This window comes from Cervus elaphus, chromosome 3 (assembly GCF_910594005.1).
Source record: "Cervus elaphus chromosome 3, mCerEla1.1, whole genome shotgun sequence".
NCBI lineage: Eukaryota > Metazoa > Chordata > Mammalia > Artiodactyla > Cervidae > Cervus > Cervus elaphus.
Window position 1 is genome coordinate 54744689 of NC_057817.1, and position 23603 is coordinate 54768291.

The 23603-nt window shown below is 44.0% G+C and overlaps 1 protein-coding gene, 1 long non-coding RNA gene and 1 other non-coding gene across 5 annotated transcripts; 2 read left to right on the forward strand and 1 right to left on the reverse strand.

Annotated features, from left to right (window-relative positions):
* Positions 1–1297: 1297 nt before the first annotated feature.
* CS (citrate synthase) lies at positions 1298–23355 on the forward strand. 2 transcript variants are annotated; one of them, XM_043890058.1, is made up of 11 exons: positions 1298–1521; positions 12059–12109; positions 12714–12821; positions 13549–13614; positions 13916–14047; positions 14679–14867; positions 19829–20028; positions 20717–20846; positions 20956–21057; positions 21259–21468; positions 21779–23355. In XM_043890058.1, the coding sequence occupies exons 1-11, from the start codon at positions 1480–1482 to the stop codon at positions 21947–21949; spliced, it is 1401 nt and encodes a 466-aa protein (XP_043745993.1). In that variant the 5' UTR covers positions 1298–1479; the 3' UTR covers positions 21950–23355. The 2 variants fall into 2 exon arrangements, with proteins under 2 accessions (XP_043745993.1, XP_043746002.1); XM_043890067.1 differs by lacking the exon at positions 1298–1521 and having other exon boundaries at positions 12093–12208.
* LOC122685367 lies at positions 1528–9114 on the forward strand. Of its 2 annotated transcripts, none has more exons than XR_006338362.1 (2): positions 1528–3561; positions 3666–9114. It is a non-coding gene; the product is annotated as an uncharacterized LOC122685367 (long non-coding RNA). The 2 variants fall into 2 exon arrangements; XR_006338363.1 differs by having other exon boundaries at positions 1528–1971.
* LOC122686301 lies at positions 5865–5987 on the reverse strand. Its single transcript, XR_006338696.1, has one exon. It is a non-coding gene; the product is annotated as a small nucleolar RNA SNORA19 (small nucleolar RNA).
* Positions 23356–23603: the final 248 nt, after the last annotated feature.

Sequence of the window (23603 nt, forward strand, 5' to 3'; positions counted from 1 at the left end):
TAAACCTGGCTTAGATGGTACTGAGACCTCTGAACTTTGTTACTTCTATGTAAGGAGATAAAAGGACTGTTCGTCTGGGGTGTGGGTCAGTTCCTCTCTGCCCTCTGGTCAACGACAGTGATAGCTTATAGAGGTTGAAAGGTTCTAAGTTCTTGTCTACCCAGAAGAATTAGTCAAGAATGATATAGAAGATCACTTCAGTGCCATGGTTCATTTAACGGTCTCTGGGGAGCACAGGATAAGCGTATATAGAAGACAGCCAAGTACATGTAAAGGCCCAAAGGCCCTATGAGAGTAACAGGAGTGATGTAACAAAAAAGGAGGTGATTTTGGGTGAAGGGTTATTCTGCAGCTCCTGATCTTTTGGTTACATGTGGTGTGGGCTGGTTGTGTGGACTGGAGTGGCAATGAGGCTAACGCCCAGAACCCAGAGGCTCTGGACTGCTCTGGAAGCTCTCACATTAAGGGAGCCTTTGTAAGAGTTGCTTTGTCTGATAGATGGTAAAGAATCGGCCTGCGATGCAGGAGACCTGGGTTCTGATCCCTGGGTCAGGAAGATCCCCTGGAGGAGGGAATGGCAACCCACGCTAGTATCTTGCCTGGAGAATTCCATGGACAGAGGAGCCTGGCGGGCTACAGTCCATAGAGTCACAAAGAGTGGAACACGACTAAGCAAATAACACTTCCTAAGACTTGGGTTTCCTGGCAGTAATCACAGAACTGCCTGCCAGCAAAGACCACCCAATACTCAGGTTCCTGCCTTTGCTTTCCTTCTCCACATTTTGGGATCTGTTGGTATCTATAATACCACGGCTTCTGCTTGCCGCAAATGATTTCCAAGTAGCTAATTCCGGCATCATAGCCTGTGTCCACATGATGTCACCTCTATGGCCACTAAGTCATTAACCAATGACATTGATCAAGAAAGCATGCCGATGGAGTCGGATCAGTTGCCGCGATAGTATTAAGGGGTTGGCTTCCGAGGACCTTTCAAAGGTCAAAGTCCTTGGAGCTTTTTTTTCTAATAGCCACCTTACAGTGAACCCTAAACGTGTTAAGGGCAAGGGGAAAAGCCTAAGAAGGAAGTTAACTGAGTTCTCAGGCACATACTTAACCACCTACACGCTTCCCCCCGCCCATCCGCCCTCAATTAGCCGACCCCGGACGGTCCAATCCTCCCCGCCACAACCGCTGTCAGCGGCTTAGGGCCCGCCCCCCCACGCACCCTGGGCCAATGGCCGGGCCCGAGGCGTGTCCCCGCGGGAGGGGGCGGGAGCGGGTTCCGGGCGGTGGGCGGGGCCTCACCGAGGACCCCGGGCTGGGCGCCGCCGCCGGCTCATCTACTCCTTCCCTCAGCCTCCTCCTTTCAACCTTGTTCCCCTCGTCCGCGCGGCCTCTGGTGCAGCGGCGCCGCCTCCCGTTCCCGCCGCAGCTCTCTTCCCTTCTTCCCTCCCTGGCGGATCCCCGAGTTCGCCCGCCATGGCTTTACTCACTGCGGCCGCCCGGCTCCTCGGAGCTAAGGTGAGCAGCTAGGAGGGACCGCGCGGTTCCAGGGTGGGGCTGAGGCGACTGCAGGCCCTCAAGCCCGGGGTCTCCCTCCCCTACCCAGGCGCGCCCCAGCGCGTCTTAAAGGGGCCCTGCGCTTGGCTGGCCGCCTGCCCTGCTTGGAGCTCCCGGGGCTATGTGCTTTCCGGCCCACTGGGGGTGAAGTGAGTGCTGCCCGCCTTGGCCTGAGGTCTTGGGCCGGTGGGAAGGCCGGACCGAGCTGTCACCCCGCGTGCCAAGGGTGGAAGAGGCGGGGATGCTTGGCCTTGGAAAAAGGAGTGAAGAACGTAGATGTATTCCACTGGGATTAGGGAAAGAGCTTGTTTGGAAGAAGGGGCTGGCTAAGAGAAGTGGCAAGGGTGAGCAGATGTGCTCACTCTATCCTGGGCCGGAGCCGGAGCCGTGGCTAGTTTCAGCTTCGACTAGGTAGAGAGGTCCTTGTCAGTTTCAGAACTGCCGGCTTCCATTTCTCCAGCCCAGATACTTAAACCTTTAGTGGCCAAGCATACTAGTTCCTTCTGGAGGAATGCGACTCGGGTCCTCTTTGTCCTTGGGACTTTTGCAGTTACTCTATATAGGAGGAGCTTGGGTAGGGTGGAGGGCTTGTGTAGAACCTTCTGCATGATTATCGCATGTGATTGGAGAAAACTTGTTCCTATGAGCTGCAGGCTGATAAGTGCAGATAACTGGGCGGGAGACAGTAATTCCAAGGTTACATGACCGGTCCTGTTACTTGCTCACTTAAGTTTTACTGTTGCTTTTAAATCTGCTCTACCCAAGAAAGGTTCCTCTTTGGGGGGACCCCTTTACTTTTTAAAAATTTATTTGGCTGCAGCACACGGAATCTAGTTCCCTGACCAGGGATGGAATCCAGGCCCTCTGCTTTGGGAGCGTGGAGTCTGAGCCACCAGGGAAGTCCCATGGGGGGCCCTTTATTTGACTTTTGTTGTTGTTGGGATCGTAAGGAATGTTGTTGCTTACACAATGTTTTCAATCTCATATTGCCAGAATTACTTTTGTCTCTGGGTAACTGGGTGCTTTAAACAGAAAGACTGGTGTGCTGAGGGGTCCCAGCCTTCTAATCCAAGCAGGGACAGTCCCACAAGTGACCTTGACTCTTGCAAAGAACTTACACCTTTTTCTTCTGCAGACAAATTAAAGCTGCCCGCACCTAAGGGGAGGAAAGGAAAAACCTAGAAAGGTTTTGTCTTACAGTGTGTTATCTTGAATGGTTGGCAGATAAGGTAAAGCCTGTAGCATTTACAGGTTTTTCCAGGTACTCAGCAGCATGGTGGAGGCTGACCATTTAGGAGACAAGTGTCTTACTTGACGGTAGTTCCTTCCACTACTTAGGGAACAGGGAAAGGAAGCCTCTTGGGAAAAGAGGCAAGTTCTGGATAGTGTTTTGGCTGAATAGGAGATACTATAATTAGCTCATTCCAGAGCTGCTAACTCTACAGTTTGAAACAGCCTTTGGAATTTACATTTGAATTTAGTTTTTCTCTTAAACCTCTGGGGAAAGAAACTCAGAAAGTTTTTGAATTGACAAGGCAACCTAATTGTAGAGATCATTATTGTTTTGTTTACTTTCCTGTTGGACCTGAGGATCCTTGAAACCTGTATATTGGAAGCCCTTCTAAGGCTTTCGACCCTTATAACAAAGCTCAACAGACCGAGGAGTGGAAACTTCCTGAGATTTAAGCAGTATAGCCAGAATACCAAGAAGTCTTTCAATCTGACAGCATTGCTAGCACCTGCCTGAACTTTCCAGATTAGCCTACAGCTTAATAATGGTGCTCAGTTTTTTCTTTTGCTATTAAGGTAGGCTTTAGAAGGCAAAAATAGTCTTCTAGCCTACCACTTTGATTCTCAAAGTCAGGTGTAATTCGCTTTTCTGAGAAAACTTTTTAACCTTGCTCGGAGACTAGCTAATCATTGTTCTGTTGTACCCTGCTCACTGTCAGGTAATTTAATGAGCACCTGAGTTGGAGAGACCACCTCATTCAGAGCCTTAAGGTTATTTGACTTCTTGTTTATCTGAATGAATTTCTAGTAAGCAATGGCTTTAGTATTAGCTATGGGTGCCTTCGCTTTGTGCTGTAAATACTGTGTTTTCATAGGTGATCTGAGTTGGGAATTAGAGTAGATCCACCAGTTAACTTCTGCATTCTTAATACCAAAGTGACGGACAGCCCTACTTCTTGTATCTTTGAGAATTATTCCTCTAAGCTGTTTGATAACTTTAGGTAAGTCAATCCAAAAGTGTTTCTAGATTATTTCTAGACTTTTTCAAGACACTTCACAGCAAGCCCACACCACTGCACATCTCTTCTGTAAAGTTAAGCCTGAAACTGGGTTCTGCACAACTGAGTCAGTTTTGTCCTTTGAAGTATTAGTTAAGCTTAAAGACCAAAACTTGTTAAGGGCAAACTCTCGAACTTCTTTGATTCTTTGCTACCCAAAGTAATGGCAACTCCCTGATGGCTTACTAGATGAATCAGAGATGAACATGGAGAGCGATGCCTCACCCGGTGCTAGTGGTGGAGGGATTGTACTGTTCTTTCTGGTGGTCTTTAGACTGGTAGCCATTGAATGCGTGGGTGTGGGGAGGCATTGAGATAAGCAGGTAATCCGAAGGGAAGGCTGACATTCCAGGTGGGCAGAAGGCAGGAAACCAGACTTGGTGGAGCTCCCTAAAGCCACAGAGTAATTCCTTCTGCCCTGTTTTTGGTGCCTGGTGTAATAGAGTTGAATAGGATTTGAGTGAAATTAAAAACAGTAGAGAGACAACTTTAGCAGCAGATCTTAGGATCTGTTTTCCAGTTCTTCGCTGAACTTGCCTGAATTCCTGTAATTTCTTTTAACATGTTATCATTTTAAAAGATCTGTAAGTAAGTTCACAGTGAGCATCGTTGCCTGGGGTGGCTTGTTCACACTGCACGTTTATGAAACCTATATGCAGATTCTGGGTCAGCAGAGGTGGGGTGGGTCTGGAAATTTGTATTTTTTCAAGTGTCTCAGTTGACTGCTTGGTGATCCCCTCCTGTTGGGCCAGTAAAGCCATGTGCAGTCCTTTTTGTTTGTAACTATATTTCATATGTATGTGTATGTGTTTGGGCTTTTTTTTTAATTAGTGATTTTTTAAAAAATATGTATTTATTTGATTGCATCCGTCTTAGCTGCAGTCCACAGGATCTAGCACAGATTCTCTAGCTGTGTCACATGAGCTTAGTTGCTCCTTGACAAGTGGGATCTTAGATCCTCAACCAGGGATTGAACTTGCGTCCTCTGTATTGCAAGGCAAATGCTTAATCTGGACCACCAAGGAAGTCCCTAACTAGTGGTTATTTTTAAGTGACTTCAAAAGTAGCTATAGTCTGTTTTAGACTATTTTCTCTAGGTTTATCGTCCTGTGTCTTTTTTTCAAATGACTTAGGAAAAGATTTTTGTAAATCCCTGAAATAAAGCATTGTAAGAACTCCTAGTAGAAGTGAGGAAACAGTTTCTAGTTCCTGAGAAAGTAGTAGTGACAGATCCTATATATTTTACTCAGTAGTATAGGCTTCGTATGCACATAATAAATAGGTGTTTAGCAACTATTAAAGAACAATAAGAATTTCTCTGAAAGAAAAATTAGGACTCAGTTCTTTCCTAAGGCTGAATTGGTGTCCTTTTCAGTCTTCTTCATTGAATAATCAGCGAACCTTTAGAGAAGGGTCTGTTAGACAAATGGGAGTTGGGCAGAATTATTAAGGGAATTCTTGGGAGTATGAAGGGCATCAGAGTACGAAATCTAAAGATTTCTCTGCTCAGGCTATTAAGTGGCCTGACCAAGTAGTGTGGGTGGACTTCCAGTATTAGTCTTGTGAAAGACAGATGTTAAATGGTTCTCTGACCTGGTTCTGGGGAGAGAGGAGTCTTTGTCCTGTGTGTGTTCGTTTTTACTTAATGCAAGTTGTTTCTTCTGCACTGGAAGGAAGCCTTCATAGCACAAGATTTTTCTTGCAGTTATTAGAGAATTGTGTTTGTTTCATCAACTAAGCCAGTTCTGCTGGCTTGGCAAGCTCTCATCTGTTGTTAATGGACAAGGGCTCTAATAAAATCAGGAGCATCTCTCACAAGTTGTTTTTTTTTTTTCTCACAAGTTTTTTTATTTTTTTTATTTTTATTTTTTTTCATTTTTAATTTTTTTAATTGAAAAAAGTTATATTTTCTACACAACAAATACTAAAACACTTGCAATACTTTTTCAATTTTCTTAACATACAAAACCATCACATGATGCAAAAAAATACAAACTGTAACTTGAAGTTATTGACTGTTGTCTGAAGGTGACTGACAGCAATGACTAATTAGTCATGCTGCTAATTTACCTCCACGTGTAATTTAGCACATCAGAAATATCTTTTCTCCTGACATAAAAAAGACAATGAAATGTGCATACAAGTTTTTTTTTAATTGATTTTTAAATTGAGGTGTAGATGATTTACAGTACTTCAGGTGTACAACATGGTGATTCACAATTTTGTAGATTATATTCCATTTATAAATATTATTATGTATTGGCTATGTTCCCTATACTGTACAACATATCCTTGTAGCCTATTTATTTTATACACTGTAGTTTGTAAGCTCACAGATTTGATGTTGGAGCTCCTGGATATGTGCCAGGACATGTTCTGAATGTGTCTTTGATGGAGTATTGAAGGAAATGTGGCTTTTCCCTTGTAGAGTAAGGGTCCTAGATGTGGATCAATGATGATAATAGGCTAAGAGGAGTAAGAGAGAAGTAACTACATTATTAAGTAAGTACTTATCCAAATGGGATTCTACTGTTTGCAGAATTTGGGGGAGAAAGGAGTAGTTTTAATTGATTTTTGTTAAGGGATTTGGCCAATACCCTAAAGTATTATAAGCAAGTCTTTGGCAGAATTTCCTGCATGTTTTATTTGTCCTTTTCCTCCCTTGGCCTTTTAAGATAGAAGTTCCCTTAATTGTATTTTTGCATCCTAGCATAGCATATTTGACAGCTGCAGCCCACTTCTATCAGTAATAGCCAGCTCACTAAAAGTTACTGGCATGGGATGGCAGCATATGGGGTTTGAAAAAGCCTTTTAGTGATGGTAATTCCCACCACCCTATAGAGAATTCTGGCAGACAGAAGCTGTGAGCCTGGCCCTTATCTTTGGAAGTAGCTCTTGCCATCTCTCCCCATGAAGCAGCTGACCTACTGAGTGAGATGCTGCCCTGATTCACCTGACAGCTGCCTTTCCGGTAGGATGACTCCACACGTGGCGTGTAACCCGAAGCCAAAGCTCAGTTGCCACACCTCCAGAATTGGGGGGAGGAGCTAGGAGTTGAAAGTTCAGGGATGACTCAGAGATTTGTACGCTGCCTGTTCTATCTGTGAGTATAGCCTGAATGCACTGTACAAAAGTCGTTTAGCAGCTTTCACTGGCAGCCAGGAGGTAGAAGAGAGGAGGATGTAGCCTAAGGTATGACAGCCCTCTAACACCTCCTGCTGGTGTTAGATTATAGTTAAATTTGTTTCCTCTCCCTGAGACTCTTTTCTGGGTCAGGAGGCCCTTCAGAAAGCTGGGGGAGTTATTCACTCACCCCCTCCTCAGACTTGACTGTCTCTTTCCTGGGATCCAGCTCCATGAGAGAGCTGTGACACAAGTTGGTAGGTAACAAGCCAACACATAACTAAGAAACATGTTTACTGACCTCAGCTATGCAGAAGGCACTGTTCTAGAGGCTTCCATGCAAATTATTTCATATAGTCCACTTGTCTACCCTGAAAGTGGCTTTATTACCTACCCATTTTGAGATGTCAGAATTGAAACTAGAAGTTAGGTCATAGAGGACCTGCATTTAGGACTTGACTCTTGATAACACCGCGTCCTAGACTCGGTGTTCTCCCCTCTGCTTCCTTGCTTAACACTTTAAACCATGGATGTTTCTCAAACTTTACTGTTCATAGGAATCAACCTAGTGAGTTTGTTAAACTACAGATTTGGATTTAGTAGGTCTGAGGTGAAACCCAAGATTCTGCATTTCTGACAAGCTCCAGGTAATGGTAATGTTGCTGGCCAGGCAGCCATATTTTTTAAATAGCAAGGTTTTTATGTACCTTTATATATATGTCCTTGTTGGAACCTTAGGGTCAGACTTTGGAGCCAAGTAGCTTGAGTGTTATCCTAGATGTGGAGAGGGAAAGGGAAACAGGAGTAGCTTTGCTTTAGATGTCTCCGTTATTTAGTGACGCAGCTGGGACTGGAGCCCAGATTTCCTTTCCTGATTCCAAGCCGTGTGCTCTGTCTTCTACATCGTCAGATAAAGTTATCCTAACCTGAATTCTTTCCAATATTCTATCCATATGGATTGTTTTTAAAATCCTTCATATTTCTTTAGTTTTTTCCCCCCCTAGGCTGCACAGTGAGCTAAAATATGACTAAACTTGACATTGAAGAGTGCTGGAAAGTAGCCATACTATTTACTTTTCTGTGTTTATTAAATGACAAATACAGAGCACTTGGTGCTGTGTGCCAGGCGATCGTCAGTGCTTCATAAATATTGACTTATTCATCCTGCTAGCAGTGCTTTGAGGTAGGTTCAATTATTTCCATTTTACAAATATTTTCTCAGGTCCTTTCTCTCTCCTCCTTCTGGGACCTGTGTAATGCGAATGTTGGTGCGTTTAATACTGTCTCAGAGGTCTCAGACTGTCCTCATTTCTCTTCACTTTTTTCATTCATGCCTTCAAGCTCACTTATGTGTTTCTTCTGTGTCACTTATTCTGCTATTGAGTCCTTCTGGTGTATTTTTTATTTAAGTTATTGTATTGTTTATCTGTTTAACTTTCCTGGTGGCTCAGATGGTAAAGCGTCTGCCTACAATGTGGGAGACCCGGGTTCAATCCCTGGGTAGGGAAGATCCTCTGGAGAAGGAAATGGCAACTCACTCCAGTATTCTTGCCTGGAAATTCCCATGGACAGAGGAGCCTGGTGGGCTACAGTCCATGGGGTCTCACAGAGTTGAACACCACTAAACTTAAACTTTATCATTCTTTAGTTTGTTGTTAAACGTTTATAGTGTGTTGGTCAGTGCCTCTATTCTTTTTCCAAGACCTTGGATCATCTTTACTACCTTTACTCTGAATTCTTCAGGTGGATTGTTTACATTTTAGAGATAAAGAAATTAAAGCACAGAAGGATTAAATGACTTGGCTAGGGTCCCACAACCAGAAGTATAGTAGGAACAGATATACTACGTTCACTTTGGAGCTACATAGCCACGCTGCTCACACACTAGCATTGTTTTTGCCAGTTGGAGATCCAGCTAAGAAGTGTTGCAGATGGAGATTGGGGACAGTTGAGATCAGCTCTCCTCAAGTTACTTTGCGGTGCCTCATTAAATGGCAAAGACACTCTCTACAGAGGAAGTCAGGGCTTTGCTGGTGGTGGAAGCATGGCGATATTTCCATCCGATGCCTTCAAATGATGTTGCATTCTTACAGCCTTCTTAGTTGGCTTTCCACCCTTTCTGATTTTCTTTTTTTTTTTTTTTTTAACCTTAAGTGAAGTAAAAAGAGAGGGAAGCTCATTGATTCTAGAAGTTCTCTCTCCTAAGGGGGAAAACTTTTTGTTATACAGGCATATTGGTGGAATAGAGACCTCCATTCTGAGAGAATTTCATTTTCATCTTAAGATCAGGCTTTCATTCTGTCAGCTTAGCTTGGATAGATTTTTTTTCTTTTGCCTAAGATTTAACCTTAGACTATTCTTATAATGTCTTCCTCTTGCCAGTGAAGCAGCCAGCCATTATAGAAACTTAAAGATGTTTTAGAAGTGAAAAAATTATCATTGTGGAGAGATTTCAACTTCTTTTTTCTCTCAGATGGTATGTTCCCCTATCGCCTCTTTCAGAGCAAACCCAGATAACCAACTACCCACAGTTAAAGGGCCTGCTGACTGCTGATGTGGTCTCCAGGAGATGGGGCTTCTGGAACAGGGGGTCTGTGGGACCGTGGCGCATGGCGTAGCTTGAACGTGGAAGGTGCTGTGGAAGAGCACTTTGAACCCACTCACGGTTTTCCCTTGTTCACTTTTTGATGACTAGTAAGATAAAGGAAATAGTTATTTCTTGAGTGCTGGGTCCGCTCCCATTCACCCCGTGTGGGATGAACAGGCTGAACGGCTATTGTGCTGTGCACTTTCTGCCCAGTGGTCCTCAGTGAGCTAGAGGAGGTTCTTTAGGAAGTTAATGAGAGGAGTCTCAAGCTGTCCTCATGAACGGCTGGAGGCCTTCCCCCTTTGTTTTAGGGCCGCATTAGCTTGCCTCCTGCTCGCTGAATTTAGCTTTGGATATTCTTGCCTGGGAAATCCTGTGGATGAGGAGCCTGGCAGGCTACAGTCCATGGGGTCGCAAAGAGTCAGACACAACTGAGTGACTTCTCTTTCTTTCTTTTGATTCTTTTTAAAATAAAGTTTTCTGAAGGATCGCTTCCCTTTTCATTTCTTCCTCCTGCCCCAACAGAAAGAGGGGCATGAAATTCTAACAGCCTCGGGCACTACTCAGCCTCACCTTAGGCATGCGGTGTTTTGGAATTTATACATTACCACTAGTTCAGATGCTTTCCAGCACAATCAGACAGCAATGCAATACAGTCTGCCCTTTGTATCCGTGGGTTTTGCACCTGTGGGTACATCCAACTGCAGATCAAACATATTTTTTTAATTCCAAAAAGCAAAACTTGCACTTGCCACATGCTGACTATTGGCATAGCCTTTACTTTGTATTTCCAACTATATAGCATTTACATTGCTTTAGGTATTATAAGTAATTTAGAGATAACTTAAAGTATATGGGAAAATATGCATAGGTTATATACAGATACTACACCAGTTTATTTAAGAAACTTGAGCTTCCTCAGATTTTGGTATCTGTTGAGGGTGGGGAGGTCCTGGAACCAATTCCCCCTTGAATACCGAGGGATGACTAGTTACTTAAAAAAGTGTGTCTGACCTTTTGGCAAAAGGAGACGTATAGACTTGCTGCATGGTTAGTGTGTGTGTGTGTGTGTGTGTGTGTGTGATCTGTAGTTTGCAAAGTGCTTCCACATCCATTGTAATTTAATCATCACAAGACAGCCCTGTGGGATATAGTGGGTATCAACACCATTTTATAGATGAGGACCCTGGGGCTTATTTTTACTATTCCTTTTTATCTTCAAAATAATCTTGTGAAGAAAAGTCAGCCTCCTTGCCTAAGTCCTTACAACTTGGTAGTAGTACAACTGGCTGTCTTTTTCAAAGGCAGTGTTGAACTTTCTGTTGCAACTCAGCAATCTTCATAGAAAGTTGTGTTTCTCGGGGGGAAAAAACTATCTCTAAATATAGAAAAATATAGCCTAGCTACAAAATATGGAAGCAATCTAAGTGTCCATCAAGAGATGAATGGATAAAGACGTGTGTGTTAGATACACAATGGAGTCTACTAAGCCATAAAAAGAATGAAATTTTACCATTTTCAGCAACATGGGTGGACCTGGAGTGTACCGTGTGACGTGAAGTAAGTCAGAAAGACAGATGCTGTGAATCACTCACATGGAATTTAAAAAAGAAAACTAGTGAATATAACAAACAAGAAAAATACAGATAAGAGAATAAACTCACGGGTACCGGTGGGGAGAGGAGAGCGGGGCCGTGACTGTAAATGGAATGTGACCTTCAAACAGTATGGGTCACACTGTGTACCTGAGACTTACAGAATACTGTGCATCAACTGTACCTCACTGTAAAAAAAAATGTGTTTGGTAAGGTGTGTAAGTGGTAACTCTCAGCATTTGTTTACCTGAAATTCTTTATTTCACCTCCTTTAAGAGTTTTTTCTTCCTCACCTGGGTACACAAGTCTAGTAATTTCTCTCAGTGTGTTAAAGCTGATTGACCAGTTTTCTAGTTTCCATTGCTGCTGTTGAGCAGTCCGGTTGTTGCTTTGTAGATGTTCTGTCTTCTGCATGCTTTTTCCAGGAGCATTTCGGTGGTGCTATGAAGGCTGCTTTCCCCTCTGGACTCTCCTAGACCGGAGAGGCTGAAGTGCTGCCAGAGGACTCGGCGCTGAGGAGAGATGACCAGCCTGGTCAAGGGGTCGATCCGTGTCCCCGTTGCTCTTCTCAGCACTCCTCAGAGCTACGGAAAGCTGGATTTTTGAAGGGCTGGGTACTTTAACAACTGCCTCTCTGCCGTTTGCTTCATGCCTCACAAAGCCCAGCCCTTAGAACCCAGGTGATGGGAGAGGCTCTTCCGGGAGCGCTGATGAAGCTGCTGCCTCCAGACTGGAAATTTTTTCCAGGTCGCTCAAGGCCTTATACAGCTTTCATATGTCAAACTGTCCATAGAGGCTAAAATAAAGAGAGAAGTTGAGTCATTGCAATTCCTTGTTAACACTTAGGAAGGAGGATGATGGCATAAGGTTTGTGTTGTTTTTTTTTTTGTTTTTTTTTTTTGCAGAATGCATCCTGTCTTGTTCTTGCTGCCCGGCATGCAAGTGCTTCTTCCACGGTAAGGTTTGGAAAAGAGGACTGAGGATCAGTGAGGCAGCCGGACCCTGGGGTGGGCTGCCATCCAGGCTCTTATCATCATCCCGGGTGTCTCATGGAGGTGACCAGGACTCTTGTTATGGCCATTATTACTACTGCTATTTTAAGATAGCTAAATCACTGTGGACATGATAAGGACTGTGGGATTTTGGCTGGAAAAAAGTAGCTCTATGATGCACTTCAACGAAAGTACCATTCTCTTCACCAACTAGTCAAAGCATTCTGTCCCATAAAAGGAAATGCTGGAGCTTATGGTATTCATTAGAAAGTAGACTATTCTCAAGTTTATAGTTTAGGGGTAGTTAAGTAATTCACATTATTGTGCAAACATCATCACTATTCATCTCCAAAACTTTTGTCTTCCCAAATTGAAACTGTACCCATTAAACAACTCCCCATTCCCTTCTTCCTCTGCCTAATTCTTTTACCCTCATCTGTACAGAGTAGTTGACCAGGCTTCCCTGACAGAGAAAGCCAAATTCTAAAAAGCAGTCTTAACATATCAACTTTGCAGAAATATAATCAATATTTCGATCATCATTTAGCCTTTCTACTCCTCTTTTTAGAATTTGAAAGACATATTGGCTGATTTGATACCTAAGGAGCAGACCAGAGTTAAGACCTTCAGGCAGCAACATGGCAAGACAGTGGTGGGCCAGATCACGGTGGACATGGTAAGGGGGTGGGCTTTTGCCTGGAAAAGGGGCTCAGTGACACGCTTTGACAGAAGTACCACTCTCTTCACCGACCGTTCAGAGCATTCTGTCCCACATAGGGAAATGCTGAAGCTAATGCTGTTTGTTAGAAATCAGACTGTTCTTTTCTACAGATTTGATAGTTGAGGCTAACCTAATTTAGGTATGGGATAAGATGAATGAAGTTTCTATTCCTTTTCCCAGCCCCTCAGCTTTTGGGCCCAAGGTTCTCTGTCTCTGAGTTGATGCTGTGTTGATCATCCAGTTAGACCATAGCTCTAGCTGGCCTTATAGAACAGCTTTAGGATGGTTTTTTCTTCAGTTCTGAGAATCTCAGCAGCTCAGATGATAATTTCATAGCACTGTTTAGCCATTGGTCTCCATCTTCTTTCCCTATAGTCAATCCCATTCTGTTTACTTTGGTTGGTGGGAATGAGGGGGGAGAAGAGCGGGCAGGAGAAAAAAATGACAAAAGGGAACACAGGCAAAAACACTAACTAAAGATAGTGATTTCTCAACTTACAAAATTCATTTCCAGCATTAGCAGTCTTCCTTTCAAAATTACATTCTATAGAAAGTTAACTCAGAAATCTCCCAAAGTTTTGCAAGTTAGAGACTAAATTTCCTCCCCCAGATCCCATGAAGTTCTAGCAAGCTCTTGCCTGAATTATGTGGACAACTTGTTACATCCTCTTCTTTTCTCTAGATGTATGGTGGCATGCGAGGCATGAAGGGATTGGTATATGAAACATCAGTTCTCGATCCTGATGAGGTAAGAGACCTCCTGTCGATCACTGGAGATCACTGACTTTACTGAGTCGGGCACACCGTGGATTAAATCTCTGAGGGTGAGGAGAACAAAGTGGGGCATATACCTATGCATTTTGGAAGGTGAAAACAGGTACATATGGAGTAGCTGCAGAATAACTTTACCTTTTAAATATATCAGCTAGTGAAAGTACAAAGCAAGAGTGAGTTACCCGAAGATTTACATTTGTTGACAGGTCTGAAGAAAGTGAGGTCAGTCAATTTATGTGATTTTTGAGTTGTAATCCTTACTCCTCTTCCTCAAGGGCATCCGTTTCAGAGGCTACAGCATTCCTGAATGCCAGAAGCTGCTACCAAAGGCTAAGGGTGGGGAAGAACCCTTGCCAGAGGGCTTGTTTTGGCTGCTGGTAACTGGACAGATCCCAGCAGAGGAACAGGTAAGCAGAAGGACGTTAGCCCTTCTCATTCCCCTCCTTTGCCTTTTTCTAATCTCAAGCACTTAATCTTGTTCTGGTTATGGGTGGTGGTTTATAGAGGGGGAGGGAAATCAGAGCAGAGTTCTGCTTTATAAGTAGACTGGATTGAAATCTCTTGGATTTTATTTACTTGAGGTCAGTCTTTTCGTTTTCTTTATTTTTAATTTTTTATTTTGGACACACCAGGCAGCTTGCAAGATCTTAGTTACCATTTTGCAAGTTACTCAAGAGCCAGAGATTCAACCCAGGCTCCCAGCAGTGAAAGCGCTGAGTCCTAACCACTGGACCACCAGGGAATTCTCACTGTCTGTCTGTTTTCTCCTCTTAATTTTGGCTGTGCTGTGCTGTGCGGCACGCAGGCTTCTCTAGCTGTGGCACGCGGGCTCTGGAGCACATGCGCTTCTCTGTTCTCCACTTGCGGCGGGTGGGCTCTGTTGCCCAGTAACGTGTCAGATCCTAATTCCCTTCCATGTCCCCTGCATTGGAAGGCAAATTTCTTAACCACTGGACCACGAGGGACGTCCCCTGCTGTCTTTTTATTTGTCTTCTTTTTCCTTGTCTAGTGTAATGAGCGATGTCTTCCTTTTCACAGGTATCTTGGCTCTCACAGGAGTGGGCAAAGAGGGCAGCTCTGCCTTCCCACGTGGTCACCATGCTGGACAACTTTCCCACGAACCTGCACCCCATGTCTCAGCTGAGTGCAGCGGTCACAGCTCTCAACAGCGAGAGTAACTTTGCCCGCGCGTACGCAGAGGGCGTCAACCGAGCCAAGTACTGGGAGGTAGGAGACTTTGCTGTGACGATTGATGTTCGACAGATTCAGAGGAGCTGAGTGTGAAGAAAGAAGAAAGAATGACGGGTCCTTAGGAAAATTACTACCCTGAGCTATGCCAGAGATTCGTTTAACAAAATTTTATTGTAGGCTTGCTTTTTTTTATGGGTCATTGGAATTACAAAGGTGAATGAAACATGCTTTCTATCACCAAGGCTATTGATTTTAGTGAAGGTGATATACATAAAAAGGAATCACAGTTCAGTAATCTTGCTGTAATAGAGGTGTGTACACAGCACTGTGGGAACTTTGAAAAAGGTGTGGCTTAATTGCAGGGTCCCTGAGGAAGGTTTCACAGAGTAGACATACCCTGGCCCCAAAAGATCCTTTCTCCTCTTCAAATGAGAACCTTTTTAAGTTGGAAGAATGGCACCTAAGGCAATTCTGGAGTCTAGGAAGGACCAATTGCAGTCAGCCAGTTTGGGCTAACCCACTCCAGATACCTGTCAGGAGTGGAAGGGTAGCTAGTATCCTGGAATTAGGATGCAGAAAGCAAATGAGCTTTCTTCTCTGAAAACACAGTGTGACTTTCCTAGTGTGAACTCTGTCGTGAGAGTGTGAGGAGATTGTTGGGCCTTGTCCTCGTGCGCGGGACACAGTTCCTTCCCGCCTCTCTCCAGTACCTCACAAACACTGGGTAAAGTGCCGTTTATCTGCTGGGTCTACAGAAGGACATCTGTTTTTGTTTGTTTGTTTCTTATTTAGAGACAGGTGGTATAGGAATGGAAAAGTCCCTTTTGGCAAAGCAGATGCACTAAATGATTTTTGACCAGAAAGCCCCTAAAGAGCTCACTGTGAGTTCATACTGTTCATAGACTAGTATGGCCCACTTGTCTGATGAAATCTCCATGGGTTTTGGCAAATCCCGTTCCATTTGATTGGTCAGTATTTATTCAGTGCCAGCTGTGTATACAGAATTGAGTGCTCTTGAGGGAAAGAGGGAGAGAAGGTGTGCAATTGATACCAGTCCGGTTGGCCTTGAGAAGAAAGGTGTAGGAATGTGACGCTGTTGTGTTGCCTGTGGTCGAGTTCTTCATACTTTGCAGTAAACACCTGTGAGATATTCCCAGGTATCCAAGCAGGCTGCATTGCCTCACACTGCCCTTTGTTGAGTCAGGAAGATGAATCTTGCCTCTGCTTGCCCTCGCCTCCGATTCAGTGTACCAGCTGTTGGTTGGTTGTTCTGCCACCTCTGGGGAGATGTCACTTGAGGGTGGCTGTCTTGAGGTAAAGATTGTATCTCAGGACTTTACCCACCTGGAGAGCATTTATAAGCATTCCTGATGCATCTGTCAGCCTCAGGATGTGTGTCTAATAAGCTCGTACTGAACAAAAGTTAGCGCCAGCCATCGCTCTAGTGGAGCTCGGTGCTATTTTGCTGCCACGTCTTGTATCTCTCTCAAAGGTCATTGAAGCACTGTTTCAATTTAGTTCCCTCTCTTGCTTAATTTAACCATTCTGCTTAAGTGGAATTACCTGACAGCATTCAACTGGTTATTTCTGTTTAAAACTTTATGTTAAAGAGTACATGTGATCTAAGTCTCTTCTAGAATCTTCAGTTCATGCTGTTTCACATATATTGCAAAAGGATGACCTGCCTACAGCTTTCCTTCCGTAGCAGTTTACATGACTTTAGATAACTAGTGTAACCTCTTGAGGTGAAAGAGGTCTTTTTGTAATTGACTTAACTTCACTTATGACTAGATTATTCTGATGCACAAGCTGTTTAACTGTGAGGTAGCCTTAAGATACTGCTGGATTGGGTAAAATTTGCAAAGTAGCTGACAGATCAGGTTTTTCTGGTAAGGCCTATGACGGCGTGTGTAGGGTTTGAAGCTATTTACTGCATAGTAAATCATCATTCCAACACCTAACAGGCAGCTCTTGAAAGCATGCCAAGTATTGGCTTCAATGCTTACGCTCATCTGCTTTAACCGTCAGAACCACCCCACGAGGTAGACCTTACTGTTTATTCTCCTTTTACTGAATGGCGAAGTTGAAGATGAGAGAAAGAAGGTAGGATGCCCAGGGTCACGCAGCTGGTAGCTGGTGGAGACTCGAGTTTGCTTCACTCTAGGGTCTCTTCACCATTAATACCGACTCTTCATTTTCTGTGTCTTCTTAATAATGATTGATAGCTATTAGTAATACAACATTGTAAATCAACTATACTCCAATAAAAAAATTTTTTTAAATGATTGCTTGCCAAGTACTTGGCCAGAATTTCTCTGGCCCTAGAGATGCTGGATCACAGTGATGATTATGGCCAGTTTTGTTACCTTTATTCCAGGCAGTTGCGGTGGTGGCATGTTTTGTCCTTTTTTTTTTTTTTTTCTCTGAGGGTTTAAAGATGAAGAATGAGTTAGTACCAGTAGCTAAGTAGCACCTCAGTCTTATTAGCTTATTAAAGAAGAAATATGGAGAAGGAAATGGCAACCCACTCCAGTATTCTTGCCTGGAAAAGCCCATGGACAGAGGAGCCTGGCGGGCTGCAGTCCATGGGGTCACATGACTGAGCGTGTGTGCACGAGGGTGGAGGGAGATGGGTTGGGAGCAACAAAGTGGTGGAACTGAAAAAAAGAAGAAATAAAAAAAGAAGAAATAAGGAGTTCTCTGTCAGAGTGTTTATTTATTGAATCTCTTGAAAGTACAGCTTTTCCACTACAAAAAGCAGGGTAAAGATCCCACACTGTCAGACCTGGTCTGATACTTGCTGCTTCATAAACTTCATGCTCAGTGGCAGAAGTTGAAACAATCTTCTTTTTGTAGTTTCTTTATGAATCGGTTGTTCATACTTCACAAATAATTGTGAAAATTAGTACATAGTCCACAGATGCCAGTTGGCCTAGCCCAGGATCGTGTTGTTGTTGGCATTCTGCTAATAGTGCAGGGCCCTTAGAGCTGCATACCGTTGATGCATACTTCTGGAAAACATCTACTTCCTTGGGGGATGTAAATCTGCAAGGAGGTGTGGTTAATAGCATGATTATCATGTAAGTCATCTCCTGGGAACTTGTTAGCTAAGTACTTCTCGCTTCAAGTAGCTTTTTAGTTTGGGCAGTATTCTCATTGAATCTTGGTGGCATTGACAAAATTCAATGCTGAGTACTTGAGTAATAGACGACTTCACATAGATTATCTCATTTAAGGTACTTATTATAGATTTTGTTCTTTGTTCCAGCAGAACTACTAAAACCTCATTACTTCTTACAGGAACATTTAGCCAGTTAGCTTGATAGGACAGCACTGTATAATATCATTCAGGAAGTATTTTCTCCATGGTTCCTATGTACTGTGACTGAAAGCGGAAATTTCTTTGTGTTTTCTTTGGCTGCACCTCATGGCTTGCGGGAACTGAACCCAGGCCTTGGCAGTGAAAACCCCAAGTTCTAGCCAAGGAATTCCCGAATTTTTTTGTTACTAACAGAAGAAATAGGAATTCTGTAGCAATCCAGTGGTTAGGGCTCTGCCTCCACTGCAGAGGACGCAGGTTCCATCCTTGGTCAGTCAACTAAGATCCCATAAGCTGTGCAGCGTGGCCAAAAAAAACTACTAAAAACCCTGTCCCCCTCCCCAGGGGAACTTAAAATCCCTGTGAGAAGATAAAATTGAGACATAAAAGTTGAGCAAACCATTAACATCACAAAAAGACAACCAGATGTTATATGTTTCTCTTAGTAAAGGAACATAGCGCTATTTATCAAAAAGTCTTGCTAAAAAAAAAAAAATTGAACCTGAATCTGCTCAAGCCTCCCATCTCTTATCAGTTTGTTAGAAATAAAATGGACAGAGGGACATGTTAAATGACATCACAAGTATATAACCAGCAAAATCTAAATTAAGGGAGAGTCTACAGAACAAATGAGGCTGATTTTCCACAAGTACATTGCAAAGTAAAAAAAGGACAGCATAAGAGGGAACTTAAATTGATTAAAAACTACTGCAGAGACATCAGACAATTGTAATATGGGCTATTTTTCAGTAAAACAAACAAATGGGAACTTTAATCAATGAGGTGTGGGGGGATTTCAGTACTGATTAGTTAATGATACTGAAGATTTGTTAAATTTTTTTTTTCAGTGGAATAATGGTTTTTTGACTTGGATTCTCTTTTAGAGATACATGCTTAAATATTTACACGTTATATATTATATATATCTGGGATTCACTCAGTAATTTGGGAGATGAGAGGGGAAAGTAAGGGTACAGATGAAAAAAGCATGGCCATGAGTTAATAATTTAAGTAGATGATGCTTATTAGCTGAGTGGGTAATTTTGTGCCCCAAGTTTTACAAATGAGGGATATGTTACCTTACAGGACTGTTGTAAGAAAAGCAAAAACTGAAAATAATCTATCTAGCACAGTCCTTTTTACATAGTAAGTGCTTTAAAAATGGAAGTCTTTGTTAATAACTAATGACTGAATGTCACTGTTTGACCCTTTGCATATATGGTGAATTTTCTTTGAAAGATGGAACATAGAATTATTAAGACCTAGTGTCTTAGCATATTCTTTGAGTGCAAAGTCATATAGTGGAAAAGATCATGATGAAACATGTAAGGGTTTGAAATTTGACTTTGGCATTGACTGAATGCTCTGAGGGTCAGTTCCCTTTTCTGTAAAATGAAGGTCATTATATATTCTGTAGAATGGAGAAAAATTGGGAATAATATGTTAATAGACGTGGGATACCATGTGTAACCCCCTTGACGCAGTACCCGGGTCATAACAGTTACTCAGTTACATGGTCGTTGTTATTTACTCCATCTATAACCACCCAGCATATAATCCAAATATCTGTATCAATCCGGAAAGCCCAGTCCATGAAGAAGAGACACCATCCCTGCCTGACTCTTCTTGGTTGATAATTCCTCTTCTTTTTTCTCCATTTTCCTTTTCTCCCCATCAGTTGATTTACGAAGACTGCATGGATCTGATCGCAAAGCTCCCTTGTGTTGCAGCAAAGATCTACCGGAATCTGTACCGAGAGGGCAGCAGTATTGGGGCCATTGACCCTAAGCTGGACTGGTCCCACAATTTCACCAACATGCTAGGCTACGCTGACGCTCAGTTCACGGAGCTAATGCGCTTGTACCTCACCATCCACAGGTGAGGGACACCCAGCCAGCAGGTTGCTGGATCGGCGGTGAATGTGAAGAGAAACTCCTTGGGGCTTCCCTGGAAGTCCAGTGGTTAAGAGTCTGCACGTCCACTGCAGAGGGTGTGGGTTCAATCCCGGGTCAGGGAATTGAGATCCTGCATGCCACACGGTGCACCAAGAGAAAAAAAAGAAAAAGCTCCTTAACATTCTCATCTTTTGGGAGCAGGTGGTAGGCAGCAAGGAGACGGAAGCACGGAATATGGACTGATAGCGGGCGTGAAAGGGGTTGGCAAAGGCACAGGAGGTCTAGTGAAATCACTGTAACCACACCAGGAAGAAGCTAGCGCCTCTAGCCAGGAGAGGGTGCTGGCTGCTCCCTTAGAGGAGCCCCTTGGCTTTCCCGGAGCGCCCTCTGCTGGCCACTGCTGTTACAGCGCAGTGGAAGCGGAGCATGGCCCACGGCCGGGCGTCCTCAGCCAGTAACGCCTCAGCTCCGTGGGTTAGTGAGCAAAGGCGGCAAGACCATCGGGGCGCCTCTTACAAGAGCTTATGTATCGATGCCTGGCTCTGGGCTGGTGTGACCCCATCGCCAGGCAAGTCCGTGACAGAAAGAGGACAGCAGGGTCCCTGTTGGCATCGTCTGCCCTTTTCCCTCCTTGCTCTGGGCCTTGACTCTCCTTTCTCCCTTCCCCACAGTGACCATGAAGGCGGCAACGTAAGTGCCCACACGAGCCACCTGGTGGGCAGCGCCCTTTCAGACCCCTATCTGTCCTTTGCGGCAGCCATGAATGGGCTGGCGGGGCCCCTGCATGGACTGGCAAACCAGGCAAGACTCTTCTGCTCCATGTCTTTCTCACGGGCATGCTTTTGTTTCTGATCCTGGCATTCTCCTGGCATATACATTGACACTCTTATTCTCTAAACCTTCCCCGTAGGAAGTGCTTGTTTGGCTGACACAACTTCAGAAGGAAGTTGGCAAAGACGTGTCAGATGAGAAGTTACGAGACTACATCTGGAACACACTCAACTCAGGACGGGTGAGCAGAGATACTTAGCAACTAAGAAAGAAGCCAAGACTAAAGTTCAATAAATTGAAAAGAAGGAAGGCGAAAACAATGAGATAACTCCCTAAATTAGAGGAGATTTCTTTTCCATTTGTCTGCCCTGAAGAATTTAGAAAAGGCAAAGATTTCTGCCTGAAAATACGACTGGTTTTCCCCCGACCCCATCCTCTGCAGGTCGTCCCCGGCTACGGCCACGCGGTGCTGAGGAAGACTGACCCTCGGTACACCTGTCAGCGAGAGTTCGCGCTGAAGCACCTGCCTCAGGACCCCATGTTCAAGCTGGTCGCGCAGCTGTACAAGATCGTGCCCAACATCCTCCTGGAACAGGGCAAGGCGAAGAACCCCTGGCCCAACGTGGACGCTCACAGCGGGGTGCTGCTGCAGGTGGGCCCCCCTCCCCGCCTCCCTCTGCCTCACGCCGCACCCTCCTGTTCTCTGCCAGGCACAGAGTCCGCTCGCTCGTGGAGCCAGGACTCCCTCACCTCCTCCTTAGCCCTGCTGATAAAGTTGCCTGTGGTGTAGAAAGTGTGGGCTGGGGGAAGGGATGAGGATTTCCTTTCAGAATCCAGTTGCTGTATTTCTCCCAATCATTTCTGTTTAAGGCTAACTGGGTTAAGGCTTTTAATCACCCTGGACTTGTACCTGCAACTACCTGTGGGCCTGTAACACCACTTTTTTCTCTTTCATCTTACAGTACTACGGCATGACGGAGATGAATTACTACACAGTCCTGTTTGGGGTCTCACGGGCACTGGGCGTGTTAGCACAGCTCATCTGGAGCCGAGCCCTAGGCTTCCCTCTAGAGAGACCCAAGTCCATGAGCACAGACGGTCTGATGAAGTTTGTGGACTCTAAGTCAGGGTGAAACTGAAGGCGGGGAGGAAACTATCCACCAGAGAGTGAGGGATCTTAAAAAAAAAAAAGTATACTTTTGTTTCGGGGCTTTTAAAGACTTAAGGTTAAATTGTATCTGAGGCACTGATGATAAGTTTGAGGTTAAAATATAAATTAAGATTTTTTTAAAGAAGAAAAGTAACCCCTTCTTCCCCAACCAGCTCCTTTACCCAGCCTGGTATGAGTTGCCCATCAACTGTAGGATGACCAGGACTAATGCATGTAGTGTGGGTCAGGTTTGCCCTCAGCCCCACCTTCAGAGTGAGAATCTGGCTCCTCTTTCCCCAGGTCAAAGCTGGTTGCAGAGAATCTGCCGTCACTTCAGAGCTTTTGGTTCTACTGTGTCCACCCTTTAATAGGCCAGCAAACCAGGACCCTGCCCTTCTGTTTCCATAGGAATCATGTTGGATTGTCAGCTGCACTAAGCCCCATTAACCTCTCCCATGCACACAGACACTTCCTAGCAAGATCTATTGGTGATGCTGTGGCTTTTTTTTTTTTTTTTAAAGCTACCAGATGATTATAAAGGCCATGGTATTTGTTGTGACTGGCAACCAATATTTGGTTTTTATTTTTATTTTTTTAAAGTATCCTATTAAAATTGATCTAGGAGTGTTCTATTCCCCATTACTTGAATACTCACCTCTTTCCAGATTTTCTATACCTGCTGCACCTCAAGCCAAGGTTGCTGTGGACCTTCCCGTCTCGGTCCTTCCTAGAGACCTCTCTTCAGCAGGTATATACAGCACTGTCTAATGTGTGGTCTTTCCTAGTTATTTGGCTTTATCAGTGCTTAATGTGAACTAAGTTTTTACTTCCTTGGAACACAGACCACTACCCTCTGACCTTTTTTTCCCCCTTTAATATGCTGTGGGCTATAGAACAGGGACTTAGGAATGACCAGCATGATATTTTCATGGCCTGATCCCAGGAGTACTAGTACCTCTTTCTGAACAGGGAAATGATTTTTAAGATCGGACATGGACTCTTTTGACTATCAGGTGCTGGGGCTGAGGACAGTAAAAATAGTAAAACTCCTCATCCCCTGCCGCAAGCCAATATCCCTTTATTTATCAAGGTCCTTATCCTGTCCCTTCCCCAAGAGCTCACAGCACACTGTTTGTTTTAGAAGCCCCTTATGCACAGGTTTCAAGTGACTCAGAAGGTTCTACTGCCTTTTTAAGAAAGGATTAAAAATACACTCCTGCTGTGCCCCCTTCCTCCCTTGCAACTCCTGCCTGTTTGTGTGGATCCCTAATCCCCGGAACCATGCTGTTGAGATGGATAATACTGTCTGTAAACCCTTGGGTAACTGTCACGATGCAGACTTCAGGTTGTTCTGTATAAAATGCAAAATAAATGTTTTTATTAACAATGCTTGAGCCTATTAAATGAGGCCTGGAAGAGTCTCCATTCTGAGGTAAGGAGTCTGGCTAGCACAGTCCTAGACGTAGTAGGTTTTAAGTCATCCTGTACCTCTCTTTATCTTTAGGCATGTTTGGCATTCACTTACCCTAATCAGAAGACAGCTGCTGTCTTAATGGTTAGAAGTCCTTGACCTTTAGCCCCCATCCTTCCTAAATTTGTTGTAAAGTAGAACATTCAAGGACTAGAGCCGAGACCTC